This window comes from Acinonyx jubatus, chromosome B3 (genome assembly GCF_027475565.1).
Source record: "Acinonyx jubatus isolate Ajub_Pintada_27869175 chromosome B3, VMU_Ajub_asm_v1.0, whole genome shotgun sequence".
Classification (NCBI taxonomy): Eukaryota; Metazoa; Chordata; class Mammalia; order Carnivora; family Felidae; genus Acinonyx; species Acinonyx jubatus.
The window spans coordinates 44,641,209-44,659,303 of NC_069386.1; the positions used below are offsets into that span (position 1 = coordinate 44,641,209).

An 18,095-nucleotide genomic window follows, 5' to 3' on the forward strand; every position below is an offset into this window, starting at 1 on the left:
TCAATAATAACACCAAAGCTGTGTCTCAAATACATTAATATGTGACAGAAGAAGCATCTCAAGGTATACAAATTAAGGAAAGTGCTGAACTTTCTATACTGTTTGTTTTAATGTTTTATTTATTTTTGAGAGAGAGAGCTCATGAGCAAGGGAAGGGTAGAGAAAGAGGGAGAGAGACGATCCAAAGTGGGCAACACAGAGCCGATTGAGAGGCTCGAACTCCCAAACTGCGAGATCATGACCTGAGCCGAAGTCGGACTTTCAACCAACTGAGCTACCCAGATGCCCCTATTCTGTTTATTTAATTGTCATAATAAGCCTATCAGGTAGGTGCTATTGTATGCCATCACCCATTAGCCACAGCTTAGAGATGTGACCTGCCCAAGGTCAGAGTAGAACCGGGTTATCTGACTGGATTCCCTGTGCTACTCTGTTTGACACCCAGGTCCTATCATATAAATATATAAATGCCCCCTTGGGGGAGGAAATGTCATCGCTTTACACCTTTAACTGCGAAATTTCCGAACATTTTGAAATCCTTGATTAAAATAAATAATTTTGAATATGTGTATTTTTTTTAATGTTTATTTTTGAGGAGGGGGGGAAGGGCAGACAGAGAGGGAGAGGATCCGAAGCAGGTGGACAGCACAGAGCCCAATGCAGGGCTCGAACCCACGAACGATGACCGACTGAGCCACCCAGGCACTTCAAGAATGTGTATTTTGTCATGTTTGTTGTTGTTTTCTTTTTTTTTTAAATAATTTTTATTTTCCTCTAAGAGGGCAGAGAGTTTGATCTCTTTTATTTTGTTCATTGCTGTATCCCCAGTATCCGGAACAGTGCCTGGCATATTGTAGATGCCCAATTCAAACTAGTCAATTATTGAATAAATAAAGGAAATATTTTTATGTTATAATAATACTTCATGTATTTGGGCACATTATAATGTGTTGTGTAAAACAGTTAAGAGTCAGTATGAACACTTTCTCTTCTGAAAGGCCTTCCTAGATTCCCCATGTAGAAATAATACCTTTTTTCCCTAAACCTAATCTGTGTGGGCTTGTAATTTTCTGCTCCAAATAATGTCTTATAGCTATAACTCAGTTCGCCATAGCTTCTAAGGAGTAGGACTGTTCAGTCCATCGTGTATCTATTTGTTAAATGAGTAAGTAAATACATTTTTAGTATACCTAAGAGATATGAAAGTTCCAGGAAAAAATGCTATTCGAGAAAAGTAATGATACTTGCTTTCACTTCTAGGTCACTTCTGTTTTGTTTGTTTTGTTTTGTTTTGTTTTGCTTCCTAGCCATACCTGTCCCCTGTCTTAAAAGGATGTGCTTCAATTCATTTAAAATAATGGTTTCTTTTAGTAGCACCTTGGTAATTTATCTCATTACCCTTCCTGGAGAGGATCAGCACCCGAGCTAGTTGGTAATTGCTTTTGTCTTTATTTGTAATCTTTTAGAAAACAGGTATTTGAGCTTTTTGTTTGTACAGTCATTATGAATTCCTGATAACATCTGGTTACTTAATTTGAAAAGTGTGTAGCTGTGAAGATTAATGCTGGACCTTAACTGGATATAAATTCAGACATATATAGGATCCGTATTAATCTCAGTCAACCCTTTCAAGCAGATGCCATATTTTGGGGAAAAGGAAATTGAAATGTACCAAGGAGCGGTAAGTAACATGCCACATAAATTACTGTAGTGTTTGGGGCTTTTATGACGCATGGGTAGTTTTTCTTGAAGTTGGTAATACATTTGCATTTTCTTATTATGAATTATTTATTGGGGAAGCTCAAGTAGGTGACATTGTTTGATTTTTAATGTGCTGCTGGTTAGAATGCAGCTCAAAAAAGCATAGGGCTATCTAATATAGTACTATTATTTACAAAACTAGTCAAATAGAATGTAGGACCTACAGCGTGTGTCGGGGGCAGCAGAGGGGAATTCCTCTTTCCACACAGGCCACAAAATTCTAAGGACTAAAAAATCAGTAATGGGTAAAAAATAAATAGGGCGCTGAGAACCAGTCTCTCCAAATCAGAACCTTAGTTAAGCTGTGGCTATGAATGGAACATGAAAAATGAATCTTTTCATTATTTCTTTATTAATGTGACTCTGGTCCCTATTCAGATCCAGCTCCATAGCCATTTTCGTTGTGTGTGATGAAAATAGAAACTGTAATTCTAATTAATATATTTCCTTACGGGATTCAGTATTTCCCCAGGCCTCTCCTTCTCTGCATCTTTTTCCTTCCTTCTTTCCTCCGCAGCAGAAGCACGAGAGCGTTCATTAATCCTGACCCCTGGAAAACAAACAAAAGAGAGCCCACACAAATTCATCAGTTGAAGTGGAAGGCAATTTACCCAGAGCAAGAGCCCACCCCATTGTTGCCAGATGAATGGTACTGGTAGCTGGAGCCCAAGGAGGCTGCCACGCGAAAGACCTTTGATAATGCTGCCTTTATGGGAGCCCAGCACAAGGGAAACACTGTCAACAGAGGCTAGCTCTGCCCTGGCGCCCTGATCAGCGGGGCCCCGGGGGCAGCAGGCACGGAGCTGGCTTGGCATTCTCAATCCTGGCCAAGGCCAAGGCGGGGTGGGTGCAAGTGCTGTGCATTCACGTTGTTTCTTTCCAGTTCTCGGAAAAGCATTGCTACATGAGTCCCTCTTAGACCATTTATCTTTTAAAGAGTTCTCTTTAAAGAAATGCCCTAGAATTGTAAAAAGTGTATTTATTTTTAACTGCGAATGGTCAGAGTGTTGTAAAATTGGTATTTGCTGAATGCCGGGTACTGTGGTAGCTGCAGCAATAATAAAACACCCCCCGGGTGCTGACTGTGTATCACTGTCCAACCCCATTTCACAGATGAGCAATCCTCTTTCACAGATGAAGAAACTAAGGCTCAGAGAAGTTAACTACTCAGATCTGTTGAGTATTGGACAATATTATCCCTACTTTAGAGATGGGACCAGTGAGGGGTAAGACAGAGTCTAAATGTCTTCTCACTGGATCTGCCATGCTCACTGTTTGATGTTAGGTGGTCTTAAATGCAAGGAAAATTCTTCAGCTTTGTACCACATGAAGTATTTTCCTTTTTAGTAATATTTGAGGTAGTGGTGTTAAACTCCAAGAAACTGAAGAAAGTGGGGCTGAAGTTGTCCTGACACCATGAATTTCTTGGTGAATTTGTATTTCTTTTTTTTTTTTTTTTTAATTTTTTTTTTCAACGTTTATTTATTTTTGGGACAGAGAGAGACAGAGCATGAACGGGGGAGGGGCAGAGAGAGAGGGAGACACCGAATCGGAAACAGGCTCCAGGCTCTGAGCCATCAGCCCAGAGCCTGACGCGGGGCTCGAACTCACGGACCGCGAGATCACAACCTGGCTGAAGTCGGACGCTCAACCGACTGCGCCACCCAGGCGCCCCGGTGAATTTGTATTTCTGCATAGCTAAGCTAGCCCATGAGAGGAAAGCAGAGTATCCCGGGGAGGAAATATGGAGATGTGGTAGGATTTTTTTCATCCATTGAGATGAAATAGACTGGTCCAACCGGTTCATCCCTTTAAAGGACTATACCTCTTGCCCTCTCATGGGAAATGTTAGGTTCTCTCCTCATTCAGAGATAGTTTCCCTTAATTTCGTCTAGGGTTCCAGAGTCTCTGCCTTACCTCTTAGAAAAAAAATTATGTAGGGATTTAGAATTCTAGTAAAAGTCAGATCCAGGTTTTTAGTAGGCCTCTCTTGAGACCTGTGGCCCAGGTGTCTTCAGAAACATTTAGAAATGGAAGGTCGTCTGCAGAGGCGTGTCAGGTGGAAGGGTGTGGTGCTGGAGCATCTGAAGACGTGGTTCACTTCTGAAGGCTGAGTCACACACTTTGGAGACAGAAGAGTCCTTCCCAAGCCCATCTCCATTTTGTTAGGTGTAACTCCTGATGACCTAGGCAAGCTTAGGAATTCTTGTGTTATGCAACCCTTAAGACTGGAACTTTACAGTGGCGAATTCATTTCTGAGACCGGGAAAAGAAACGCTAATTTGTTGCTCTATCTGACCATGGTTTTGTTTCCGTTTTGTTTTTGCTTCTCTAGGCTCAGTATGAAAACCCACCACATATCTATGCTCTCGCAGATAATATGTACAGAAACATGATCATTGACAGAGAGAACCAGTGTGTCATCATCAGGTATGGGAAAGAACCTTATGAGGGCGTGAGACCATGCCGAAGTTAGCATTCTGTCAAGGAACAGTGCTTTTTCAATAGCTGCTGGGGTCAGAGGCTGGTTTAGGTACCTGGGTAACCAGCAGGTGATCTGCTTTGTCTTGGGTTATTTTATAACTCCACATCATAAAAGCTTTGTGTTTTCAGGGGATTGTGGTTCATACTTCGGTTGCTTAAGGCGTTAAGGCTTTAGGGCACGTGGTTCTAGCCTGACCTCTCTCTGATTGTCACTGGGCTCTGAGCTAACATCATAAAATATCTCCCCTCCCATTTGACTGCCTTCCCCCTGTATTGGAGACCCTTTATGTTGTAGGTACAATAAGCGTGTTTCACTATTTTGTCAACTGGAGTCCCTACGTCCCTCTTTTTCTTTTCCTTAATAACTGAGTAGTTCACATTTGAACTTGTTTTAGTATACTTTGTCATCGACTTTTAATCTTCTGAGGGCATCACTGGCAAACACCAGCCTTAAGTGTCTGTGGCTCCATTTCAAAATCCTTTCAACCTTTTAGCCAATTCTGTGTCTTTGCTGGGTTGAAGTGCTTTTACCATTTTGTTTATTTACTATTATGAACATTTTCAAACATATGGAGAACGTAAGCATCCATGTTCCCATCACTTAGAACTTGACAGTTGTTAACATTTTGTCATATTTGCCTTCATCTCTTTAGAATTTTATGTATATTTTTTTAATTAAAAAAATTTTTTTAACGTTTATTTAGTTTTGAGAGGCAGAGAGATTCAGAGGATGAGCAGGGGAGGGGCAGAGAGAGAGGGAGACACAGAATCTGAAGCAGGCTCCAAGCTCTGAGCTGACAGCACAGAGCCCGATGTGGGGCATGAACTCACCAACCATGAGATCATGGCCTGAGCCAAAGTTGACGCTTAACTGACTGAGCCACCCAGGCGCCCCCTATATATATTCATTTTTGAGAGACAGAGAGAGATAGAGAGAGGGACAGAGAGAGAATATGAACAGGGGAGGGACAGAGAGAGAGGGAGACCCAGAGTCTAAAACAGGCTCCAGGGCTCTGAACTGTCAGCACCAGAGTCCAACGCAGGGCTCAAACTCATAAGCTGTGAGATCATAATCTGAGCCCAAGTCAGACACTTAACCAACTGAGCCACCCAGGTGCCCCAGTTCTTCTATTTTTTTAACCGAAGCACTTTTAAAAATTTTTGAGTTCTGAATATTTACAAACATAAACAAAATGAGAAAGAGTATTATAATATAATAATTTCCTGTGGATCTATCACCCAGCCTATACAGATATTCCTATATGGCTAATCCTCTTTTACCTTGTCCTTCATCCTGCCCCCACTTGGTTATTGAAAGCATATCCTAGGTAGCAAATTATTTCACTTGTCACTGATTTAAGATGTGCCTCTAAACTATCGTTCTTATCATACTTGATAAATGAATAATTCTTTTAATATATCTAATATTACCAGTATTCCAATTCCATGTCTGTCTTACAAATTCTCTTTTTTAGTTGGTGTATTTTTACTCAGGTTCCAAACAAGGCTCACACATGGCACTGGGTTATATGTGTCTCAAGTCTCCTAATCATTAACGGTTTTCTCTTATTCTTTTTGTTTTCTTGGCATTTACTTGTTAAAGAAAACATTGCTCCCCTGCAGAATTTTCCACAGTCTGGGATTAGCTGGTTGTATACCATGACGTTCCTCTGTCCCCAATATTTCATGTAAATCTCTATTTAGATCTAAAAGCTTGATCAGGTTCAGATTTAATGTTTTGGCAAAAATGTTTCATCCATGATGCCATGCCCTTAATGCTTGTTGGTCTATCTTCATGTGATGTTCAGATTACCAGTGGGTCCATCCATTATAAATTCTCATTTCACATCATGGTTTCATTTGTGGTTGAAAAGCAGTTATTTTCTAATTCTGTTATTCCTTCCACATTTATTGCTGGAATTATTTAGTTACCCTAAAATACAATTTATGTGGGGAAACTAGATACAAAGCTTGATTTGTTGTCTTTATTTACCGATTTTCAAAGCAATGAGTTGATGCCCTAGCAACCTCCCAGGATAAAGTGTTATTTTCAGTATCATTCCAAACTAGTAGATTTTAAATATCTTGTCTGTTTACTTACATTGCAGTTTTTCTTTGGGGCTCAAATGGTCCTGTTTTTGGCCATTGGGAGCCCTTTGTATTGGCTCCTGTGTCCTTTGACGTGACCCCAGTTGTCTTTGATAGTTTTCTTATCCAAGACATCAGGCTCTCAGGGCTCCTGGCTGGCTTAGTTGGTGGAATGTGCGACTCTTGATCTCAGGGTTGTAAGTTCAAGCCCCATGTTGGCTGCAGAGATTACTAAAAATAAAATCTTAAAAAAAAAAAAAAATGATGTCAGGCTCTCTTGTACGTTTTCTCCTGATCCCTAGAGTCAACCATTTCACCAAAAAGTCCTGGTTCATTTTACTGGAAGATGGTACTTAGAGATCATCAATCTAGTCATTAAGAGTGCTAACAGGCAAAGAAAAACAACTTTTTTTAAGAAAAACAATGAAACATGAGTTCATACTGATAATTTCCAGTTCATTTTTAAGATTATAGGATTTTTACTTCTCTGGTTTTTATATTTGTACCCCATTTTTTCTTATGCTGAAAATCTTTGTTCCTGGTGACATTATCACAATTATTTGCTTTATACTGTGTATGTAAAAAGTATAAATATAAATGAGTAAACATATATAATGGATGAAACACATAAGTAGTTTTGTTAATGCTTTAAAATAACTACCAATATTATTAATAGCAAAACTGAGTTCACTTTAAAATTTGTTTGTTATTCTTTTTGTCCTTTAGATGTACAGGCAAAATATTGAGTTTTAAAAGTCAATTAAAAGAATCTATTTCTGTGTCTTTTGTGCCAGTCTAACCTAACAGTTAGGTTCATTTATTTTATTTTGGATTTTAGTGGTTTAAAAATTTTAATTTTAATTTTGTTTTATAATTACATAAAACATTTACATGATTCTGAAGTGAAAACTATAAAGCAAAAACACTGAAGCCTTTCAAGGGTAAATACAGACTTCAAGTATTTCAAGGTAAATACAGACTTCATGACATTTTGCCTCTAAATATTTCCATATATATCTCTGGAAAATAAAAAACGCTTTCTTTTTTTGTACCAGGATCATTATCACAACTAAATAATTAATAATAATTTCATATCATCTAAAATTAAACAGGTCCACATTCAAATTTCTCTGTTACAAACATGTCCTTACCCACAGATTTATGTAAATCAAGGAACACTGGTTGCATTTTGTCATGACTATTCTTTTTTTTTTTTTCTTATTCTACCATAGTTTTCCTCCTGCCCCCATTATTTTTTCATGCCATTGACTTGGTGAAAAGAGCAACCTCATTTCCTGATAGACACCTTGTAGATTTGTCTAATTGCTCCCTCATGGTCTAATTACACTGAGTCCTTCAACTGGACTTTCTGTAAATCGGAAGTTAGGTCTAAATACTTAATTAGATGCAGTTAAGCTCCTTTGGAAGGGGATACTTGGATGATGATGAGTTGTTGCTTAGCAGAAAATGCTTCTGTTTGACCCCAAGTGGAGCTCACTGGCCAATAGATAATAGATAGGAGGCGTTTCCTTGACTGGCATTACGTTAGAGAGTATTGGGTGAGTTTTCAGACACACTCCCCTGCCCTTTGTCCTTCCTCCCGGGACTCTAGTGAGATGAGAAAGAAGGGACTGGTCTTGTTGCCTGAGCTTCACAAGTCTGGAAACTGCTTCAGTGACCCAGCCTTCCTGTCTCCCACTCTCACTTCCCCCTCATCCATCCCTGCAGGTGCACGGGCACTGGAGCAGGACCTGTGTTCTTTAGGATCCTTCTCCCAGCTGTTCAGGTGGCAAAGACTTGAACACCCTGCTCTAAGGATTTCTGTTGCAGTGGCTATGCTATAATTCAGGTGATGGTAGAGCAAGGATCTGCTTTGGCTTCTGACAATACCCAGAGTTAGGGCACACTTCACAGGCTAAGGGACAGTGCTTCATAAGACTGCTTGCCCTTTGGACGCCAGCCGCAAGTTTGGGGGTTTCAGGTCACCCTCACTCTGCCCAGCTAGATAAAAATTCAGGGGTTCCCAGCACCGTTGGGTCCAATAATTTACCAGAATAGCTTACAGAACTCATAGAAGTGCTGTGCTTACAATTATAGTTGTATTATAGCAAAAGGATACAAATCAGAACCACACAAAAGAAGGTCTGGAAGGGGTCCAAATGTGAAGCTTCTGCTCATCCACTCCCCCTGGAGTCATGGATGGTGTTACCTCCTTCCATTCATCTGTGAGTTGGTGGTAGCGTGGCCAACTGGGAAAGTTTACGCAGAATTTGTTGTCCAGAGTTTTAATTTGGGCTCAATCACACACGGCCTGCATGGCTGACTTTAGTGTCCAGCCCCCCATGAGGCTTCGGGCTAACACCTATAGTCTCTAGTTCCTCCAGGGGTCAGTACTTATGTGATGCTTCCCAAAGCCCTTATCATAAATCATTGTCCAGTTCCAAAGCCCCCAGGCAAACAGAGACACTCTGTGAGGCAGGATATTCCAGGGCCCTAGGGATTACCTCCTGAGACAGAAGGCAAAAGCCTGACCTCTCTTTACTACCTAAGAGCCATTGTTCATCTGCTTTGAGAAAGTAGATTTGCTATCTGCGTGATGCTGTGGCTCACTCTCACCAGCTCTGTGATCCTGGGTAGCAAACCTAACACTTGTCTGGGCCTCAGTTTCTTCATCTGTGGGTGGACGGATCTCCCAGTTTGGGAACTGTCTTCCAAATAACACTAGAGGAAAGCAAAGGCAGGGAAATGCCGTTTGGAGTAGAGAGGCCCAAGTTTGCAGCCACTGACACTGGGAGAGCTGTGTGCTTGTTCACTTGGGGCTGAGTCAGATGCTGTTGGCCTGAATGCATTTGGGAAGAGAAAACAACCTAATTTTCCTGGGGGCTGGAAGGGAGGCCTTGTCCTTGTGCTAAGGGCTTCTGCCATAGCTGGTCAGACTAGGAATTTTTAGTATCATTTAATTAGGAAGTACAGAATTAATGACCTAATCTCTCCCATGTTCTTTTAAGAGACCTCACCGCCCAATTTCCCACCAGGTGTCACTTTGTCTACAGGATGAAATGCACACTTCACATGGGATGGATGATGGCAGCACACAGAGGCAGTATTATCAGTTTCCTCCCAGATTTACTCACGTTTTCATAAGACATGGATATGGTGACAGGATGGACAGATGGGTGACCATTGCAGGACAAGAAATCAGTGTAACAAATTGAATTTAAAAAGAAAGAACTCAAGGAAGAAGACAGGCTGCTTTCTCAAGTATAGGCCTCCATCAGAGTCTTGGTCCTGAGTTTTGCAACTGTCTACAGACTTGATTTGTGAAAATAGCTGGGGTTGAGCAGGCTCAGGTAGACTGACACTGGCCAACCACACTCATGAATGAGTATGGATTAGACTTTAATTCATGATTTTATAAGGAGAATTCTGCCCTGGATGGTCAGTTAATTGTTTCCCTCATGAACACAGTCCACGAGGAGAGCCAGATTCCCGTTTCCAGTTTGACTTCAGAGCAGATGGATGAGCATCTTGGTGAATGTCCTCAGATCATGGCCCCCATAACTATGTGGAGACAGGGAAGGATGTTGCTATACTCCTGAGAAGTCTACTTACCTGGGGAAAACCCATAATTTCTGGTGTTTATTTTCCTGTCCCGACTCCCTGGTAGGTTAGACCCCTTTCAGTAACCTACATTGTCCTGCCAACCCCTGCCACCCTTTAGGTTAATTAAGTCTTAGGAATAAACACCCAGGATTTGCCTTAGGTGTTCCCCCAAGTCTTCCTCAATAGCTCACTGGCAGAAAGGCTGGAAAAGTGGCTGCTGTAGATGCTAATTTCATCCACCGTGCCTTGCATTCTCCAATTTAACTTTCCAGGGATAAAGATTTCCAATTCCCGAACTGCCTTTATTAGTTCAGCGCCTATAAAGAAATCTAGACTCCGCATCTAGAGATCCTGTTTCAACTGATTTATGGTGGGCCCAGAACATCAATATCGTTTTTTTTTCAAGCTCCCCAATTTTTCTAGTTGAGAACCAAGACTAAGGCAACTGGAATCCTAATTCCCAGTCCTCTTGTCCACTAGTGCAGGTGGATGCACTTCCTGAATGCCTGCCCTCTGCTGGGCGCTCTCCGCAACAGGATGTTTCCCCATCAGCCTCACAGCCACTCTGGGTGTCGGCATTATTGTTTCCCAAGGTTTCATCCAGGAACGGAGGCTTAAGAGAATTCTAAGATCCTCAAATTAGTAAATGGCAGAGTCTCTATTTGAACTTAGCCCTAGCCTGACATTAAACCTCATGCACTTTCAATACACGCTACCGTATTTGAGCTAAGTGCTCAAATGTCCCACGTTTCAGTGGAGGTGTTAAAGCTACCATCTACTATGAGGTGAGGTTTGTTATCCAGGACTTGAGCTCCTAGGGTAAAAGTCTCCCCGCCCCCCACCCAAGCACAGATGTTTGTTTTAACCTAATCCTTTACAGGTTGTTGGCCATGCAACCCAGGCAGCTGATGATTATGCTTTGTCATCAGTAGAGGACAGACAGATGGACTTAATGAAAGATCATGACCTTACTAATATGTTAATCTCAGTTTCTTAACAAGAATGCATATATAAGTAGGTGACCATATCTGGGTCATTTCTTTATCTTGATTGACTTGTTATCCCGGGGCATGTGTGAGGGGATTATGGATGTATATTGATGCATGCATTTGGTGTGTTCTGTTAAAGAAGCCCTTCATCAGTGGAGGAAGCCAGCAGGCCAGCTTTACAGATAACCCTGCTTTTCACCCCGCATTATGTTCCATTCGAGCCATGTAGTTTTAAGTGTGTACGTGTATCATTTGTATTGTTTTTTTTTTTTATTTTTTTTAACGTTTATTTATTTTTGAGACAGAGAGAGACACAGCATGAATGGGGGAGGGGCAGAGAGAAGGAGACACAGAATCTGAAACAGGCTCCAGGCTCTGAGCTGTCAGCACAGAGCCCGACGCGGGGCTTGAACTCATGGACCGTGAGATCATGACCTGAGCCGAAGTTGGCCGCTTAACCGACTGAGCCACCCAGGCCACCCCTCATTTGTATTGTTTTTAATGTTTATTTTTTGAGAGAGCAAGAGAGACAGAGTGTGAGCAGGGGCTGGGGGGCAGAGAGAGAGGGAGACACAGAATCCCAAGCAGGCTCCAGGCTCTGAGCTGTCAGCACAGAGCCCAACACGGGGCTCAAACTCATGGACCACAAGTCATAAGACCTGAGCCAAAGTCAGACACTTAACTGACCGAGCCACCCAGTCACCCCTAAATGTATGCACTTATCAAAGATACCCTGATGTGCTACTGAAAACTATGCCTATTTGGCACATAAAAATAAAACAACTGTGTATTATAAAGTGGACCTTTTTGAAATAATAGAATTCTGATATTAAGTAAGCATTGAATAAATATTCATTTTGTTCACACTTTCAGACTTTAGGAAATCTTGATGATGTACACGGTTAATATCTGTTTAAGAAGCTATCTTAAGTTTCAATGGATACGTTCATTTGATAAATTTATAAGGAGATGTATTTAAGTTATTTGAGTTCTTCTCAGCTAAAAGTTGGGATCATTCTTTATCACATGGGCATTAACACTGTCATATTACATGAAGACGTGAGAAGGTACTCCAACTGTGAGAAGTAAGAGAGCCTGTATCCCCAGTGCTGGGCTTTCTCCTAAACGGTGGGTTCAAAAACTGTGGCCCATTGTTGTCAAAGTTTGATCGGAACAAAGCTACGTCCGTTTGTTTCACATTATCTCTGATTGTTTCTGTGCTTCAGTGGCACAGTTGAGTAGTGACAGAGAACATATCTGGGCCTGTACAGGAAAAGTTTACCAACTCCTGCCTGAAGCACAAATGTATCATCGTAATAGTCTCCTTTATGTGACATACCAGTGTCTCAAATTGCACAAGTTCATAATGGTTCTTTTTTCATTTTACCCCAAAACTTACACCTCCACAACTCTCTCTTCCAAACATGGTTGCCAGATAAATGCTCCTATTTTATCATTTATTTAATTTTTTTAATGTTTATTTATTTTTGAGAGAGAGAGAGAGCACAAGTAGGGAAGGGGCAGAGAGAAAGAGGAGACACAGAATCCGAAGCAGGCTCCAGACGCCCCCGAAATTATTATATCATTTAAACTATGTTGCACTTCTGCTAAAACATCTCAGTGGCTCTCCATTGCCTAGCAGAGTCCAAAGTCCCTAGCTTGAGACACCTCTCACTCTATTTTCTGCTACTCTAACCAAATTGCTCTACTCTTTTCCCTCCAGTGGGTCAGGTTCACTTCCATCTCCAAAGCCTTGCCTGGGTTGTTCTCGCCGCCCCCCACCCAAACCTTTCTCATCAACCTCAACCCAGTGATCTCTCTACTTTCTGAATTTCAGTAGCAACTCATATAGTCCTCACTTTCACCACCTATTTAATAATATTATTATTTGATTTGCATGTGCTCATTTTAAGTCGTTTTTCAATCTTTGATGACTAGAAACTGTTGTTAGGCTTCTGGGTTTCTCTGGTACACACAATAAATGTTTATTTACTGATACTTTTGAAGCTGAAACACTTGAAGTGAGCTCTAAGTACAATTTGCATTTAGATAAGGGGGAGATCACTTTGGACTACAACAGTCAGCAAAGGGGTCACAGAGATGTTGGGTCTTGATTTGAGTCTCCCCCCACCACACCCCACCGCCAACTGAATGTGTAGAACGAAGAAAACATGAATGGCCTGGGATCTTCTGGAACCATACTGTGTGATGGGGAGAGAGTGAGGAGGATGTCATTGTGGTTGTTAAAAGTTTCTGCTGACAAACTGTCCTTATAAATTACCTGTGGGCCAGAACTGGGCCTTCCTCTTCTGTTTCTATATTATAGCCACATTGCTTTAGTGCCGGACTGGTCGATTTGGGGAGGTAAGTGTGGTTGGGTGACAGGTCCCTCTTTGAATGACAGGCCGGGTGATCTGAGACAAACCTGCAGACCTTGGCAATGTCTTGCAGGTCTCTGAGCAGACACACGATGCACAAAAGTCTGGTTTGCAAAATCGAGTCTGCTGGTAGAAAAGACATGGGACCTTGAGAGGATACAGATAGCGAGTGAGGTTATGAGGGCCTGACCTGAGCTGGACAGGCAAAGGGGAGACTGATGTGTGACATTCAGTAAGCCTGTGAAGCACTATGAGAATAGGAGGTAAACATGGACTCTGGAGAGTGCCAACAGAAAAAAACACAACAGCTCTGGCTGCATTAGTATCATTGACATCGATGAGCTCCTGAAGACACGAGCAGACACCTGCGATTCCAGTGAATGAGCAACCCATAGCTGCTTAGCTCATTCATCTTCTGTGCTACAAAATCCAGAATTCAAATTTGTGTTTTAGAATTACATAGTGTTTCCTTTGGCTCTCTGAGAGGCATCATTGCCAATCTATGTAACAAAATAATCATGGTGTGATAAAAGAGAAAGGAAGACCAGCAAGTTTTTCACGTATTCGTTATCATCTCTATATTACCTTCTTGGCAGTATGGCCAGAGGCATTGCTAGAGCCTTTGCTAACTGACCTCTGTGGGGACTTACGGGGCCATGGAGAACATTGATGTGGCAGTTTTATTGCTGCCATCAAAGGTGAATTCCTATCACTTTTGGCCCACATCAGCTCTTGCCATCCTAGCTTGTTTTAAAGATGTGTTGTCAGTTGGAAAGCATCACGTTGGGTGCAAGTTCCTAATTTTATTTTTTGCTGCAACTATTCGGATGCAATTGTTTTCTACAGAAGAGGGCATTCCGTCCTTGATGGATCCAGCACTAGTTTGCAAAGTCTTCATAGGTGGCATCCTGAGTATGTGCCGAATAAATATTGTTTCAGGATTAAATAAAGGGATGAGAGGGATTTTGAAGGTACATCAATAGCATTTGGTGACTGAATATGAAAATTTTCATAGAGGAAAAGGAGATGGGTGTCACTATTGGGTCTAAGATTTCTGAATCATCTGCTTCAAAAGACATCTTGGATTTGAACCCCTAAGGTTTGCAGTAGTAAAGGTTAAAGATTAAAAGATTTGGGGGCACCTGGGTGGCTCAGTCGGTTGAGCCTCCTACGTGAGCTCCATTGCATAAACTCCATTGCTCCGACTTTGGCTCAAGTCATGATCTCGCGGTCTGTGAGTTCGAGCCCCTCGTCGGGCTCTGTGCTGACAGCTCAGAGCCTGGAGTCTGCTTCTGATTTTGTGTCTCCTCCTCTCTCTGCCCCTCCCCCACCTGTGCTCTGTCTCTCTTTCTGTCAAAATAAATAATCATTAAAAAAAATTTTTTTTAAAGATTAAAAGATTTAAAAAAATCAGAGCACCTCTAATATTTGGCCTATATCCCGTCTCTGCTCTCTGCTTGTGCACCTTCAAATGTCTCAGGGATTCTCAAGCTGCCTTCCTGTCTTTGATGTATTTCAGGAACCTTTTATTATTAGCATTGGAACTCTTCTGTGTCTGTTGGTCCACTCCACTTCTTGTTTATCCCAGCGGCGTTGGCCTTCGAAGCTCCCTGTCCCTCCAGCCTGGCTTTGGGAGGCCCTGTCAACCCACACCCCTGGCTGGGGTCTGCATGAGGACTGCCCTCTGGCTGTGGGCTTGAAGAGCAGGGCCTCAAATCTCCCCTCTCCCCCCCAAGCTTGCTGCAACTCTTACCTTCCAGCTTGTGTGATTGTTGAAATTCCTTTATCACCAAAGAATGTTGTTCAGGAAGGCTGACTCACTAGCTAATTAATATATTATCCCAAATCATAAGAGTAGCTTTTTTTTTTTTTTTGAGGATGTGCTTTGAGTCTCAACATCTTTCACTGTCCCCCTTTACGCGTTTCAAGAAATTGAGTCTCAGACGTGAGGAGCCGTGTTAAACACCTCACATTTGAAATGTGGCAAAGCCGCACTCCAAGCCCGGGCTACCTGGCTCCATTATTATAGTCTTTCCACTTCTCCCTGATGCTGTGAGCCAGCAGGTGTCAGATTGTCTGGGCGATAATCCGTTAGCATCCACTGTCTTGTGGTGTAGTGGAAAGAAAGACCTGAGGGCTCGAGGCACAGGGTGGACTCTATTCTGTTCTGTATAAACTGTGTGGAGTGTGCCAGCTTCAGTCACTTCACCTACAAAATAAGGATCAGTGCCTTAAAGGGAAAGCTGAATAGGAAATACCCATAAAAATGTTTTTAAACTGTTAAGAAGTGATGTAAAATATTTGCTAATAACATTGAAAAGACTTTCAAAGCTAGTAAGTAGCTGAGCTGGGGTTCAAACTTGGGTTTCAGACTAAACATTGGGTTCTTGCTATTACATCAGTCTGGGCCAACAAGAGCATGGCTGTGAGGCCGTTTTCTTGGCAGACTAGAGGTGAAATTTTGGTCTGCTTGACAATAAAAATTGATTGGGAAGAAATAAGAGCTCTTTGTCTTGTTCACACTTTCCTCATTATGTGAAAGAATGAATTTTTATCATTTACTCAGTAGCTTTGACAAGTCTGTTTAATTTTGTATTTTACATTCTTAGCCATTGCATGTACTTGAGGATTTATTTTTCGATGTCTTGACGGTACCTGACAGGTGACCCCTTTCTCCTCAGCCCTGGAATCCCCCAGGTGGGCAACAGAGATGCTTCACCTCAGACTTCCTTCTTTCCCAGATCCAGGAGGGCTGCCAGGAAGGGAACGTGTGAATTCAATCTTTGAAGACAGCTGTCCAGAACCTTCTTTGATGTGTTTCTCGTTTTTTTTTTTTTTAATTTTTTTTTTTTTTTTAAGACAGAGAGAGTGACAGGCATGAACAGAGGAGGGGCAGAGAGAGAGGGAGACACAGAATTTGAAGCAGGCTCCAGTCTCTGAGCTGTCAGCACATAGCACGACGTGGGGCTCAAACTCGTGAATTGCGAGATCGTGACCTGAGCCAAAGTCAGACGCTTAACCAACTGAGTCACCTGGGCTCCTCTGTTTCTTGTTCTTGATCACATCTTGTCATGTGATCACAGGGATGCAGGCTATTATTTGTTAGTTCCCTCTGTGTGTGAGAGATAATGAATGTTTTTGGCAGAAGCCTTCAAGAAGTGTCTATCAGCAAAGACTCAGGTGTAGGTAAAAATTTGACTATGCTATGAACTGTGCTATTCACAGAGTTACTTTGTGGAACACTGTTGATTTTAATTGATGGGGAAACCCATATGAGGATTTAAAATATATGCCCTCATTTGAAAGCAGTAGAGCTCAGGCATTGCCAGCAATGCCACTCACTAGCTATGTGTCCTGAGCAAGTTGCTTAGCCTGTCTCATCAAAGAATGGGGATAAGAATAGTACCTACCTCACTGGGCTATATCACTCAGATCAAATGACTGATATATGTGAAGCCCATACAACAGTCTCTGACGTGCCTTAGCTGCCCACTGGACAGTGCTGTAATTATCACCTCCACTAGTTTGCTCCTTTCAAATCTCCTTTGGAATTGATGTTATTTCTCACCTTCTGGATTATTCTTCAAACCCAAATATGTTCATCCTTTGAACTCTAGAATTAGAGAAAAATATATTTTTTTTAACTATCCCTGTATTTGTTATCCTTAGGTTATACCTTTTGAAATAAGAGTCAAGTTCAATACTAATAAGCCCCTCTATCAAAGAAGTAGGGTTTGAGAGAATCGGTCCCAGTGGGAATTTTTCAGAACTTCATTCTCTTATGAATCTCCCTGCCCTGTTGACACCATTAACCTCCAGCTCCCTTGGCTTCCGTGATGATTCGTCCCCCTGCTTCCCCTCGTGCCTCTTCATCCTTTCCATCTTGAGCAGTCTTGAAATATCAGTGTCATTTAACATGCTTTCAGCTGCAAACAACAGAAAATCTAACTCAAACTGGCTTAGAAATTAAGGAAATTTATTATCCCACATAACAAAACATGCAGAGGTTGTACAGACCTCAGGGCTGGTTGCTCAGTGGTCCATTGATGTCATCAAGGACTTAGGTCCTTTCCACCTCTCTGCTTCACAGTCTAGACATCCTAAGATTGGTTCTGGTTCCCCTTGGTGGTTCCAGGTGACAGCCAGTGGCAATTAGAGTGATATATTTCCTTCTTTACCTCCTAGAAGAGAGAGAAGCCTCTCCCATTAGTCCTTCCCTTCAGTCTAATTAGGTGACTTTGTTGATATGGACTCTTGAGTTGCTGGGGGTGGGGGGCAGGTCAGGTGCAGATGGGTTTCGCTGAGCATGGGACCAGCTTCTCTAATGCCCTATGCCTGGTGTGCCAGGCAAGATACCTGAACCAAGTCAGGAAATTGTCAGGGAAGGGGGGGGATGGAGGAAAGAGCTTGAGTGGGACCCAACAGTGGCCACTATGGTCCCAGTGTGGCCGGTGCTCAGTCAGGCTTCTCCTTGGTAGTCTGACTTACTCTCACTCATATCATAGTATTTTCATCCAGAACATTTCCCTATGCTTCAGACTCACATTTTTAACTATCTGCTAGCCATCTCTATCAGCCACTGATCCAGACAACTTAAAAGGGATATATATATATATATATATATATATACACATATATACATACATATATACATATATATATGTATATATATATTCACATGTACACAAGTGAACAGATATTCTGTTTACTTTCTCCCCCCATCCTCAGACTTGCAACTTTGCCTGTTAACACTCTTTTAAATGATTTATTTTGAAGTAATTCTAGTTGTACA

General features: G+C 41.8%; 1 protein-coding gene and 1 long non-coding RNA gene across 2 annotated transcripts in view; both read left to right on the forward strand.

The window, feature by feature from the left end:
• The window catches only part of MYO1E (myosin IE), a 211,906-nt gene that overhangs the window by 89,731 nt on the left and 104,080 nt on the right, over nucleotides 1-18,095 (forward strand). Inside the window, exons 3-4 of the mRNA XM_027067382.2 lie at nucleotides 1,592-1,681; nucleotides 4,097-4,191. Coding sequence (XP_026923183.1) covers nucleotides 1,592-1,681; nucleotides 4,097-4,191 — 185 coding nt within the window. The remainder of the gene's footprint in view (nucleotides 1-1,591; nucleotides 1,682-4,096; nucleotides 4,192-18,095) is intronic.
• On the forward strand, nucleotides 8,575-12,319 carry LOC128315935 (uncharacterized). The gene is made up of 2 exons (XR_008299149.1): nucleotides 8,575-11,209; nucleotides 11,445-12,319. It is a non-coding gene; the product is annotated as an uncharacterized LOC128315935 (long non-coding RNA).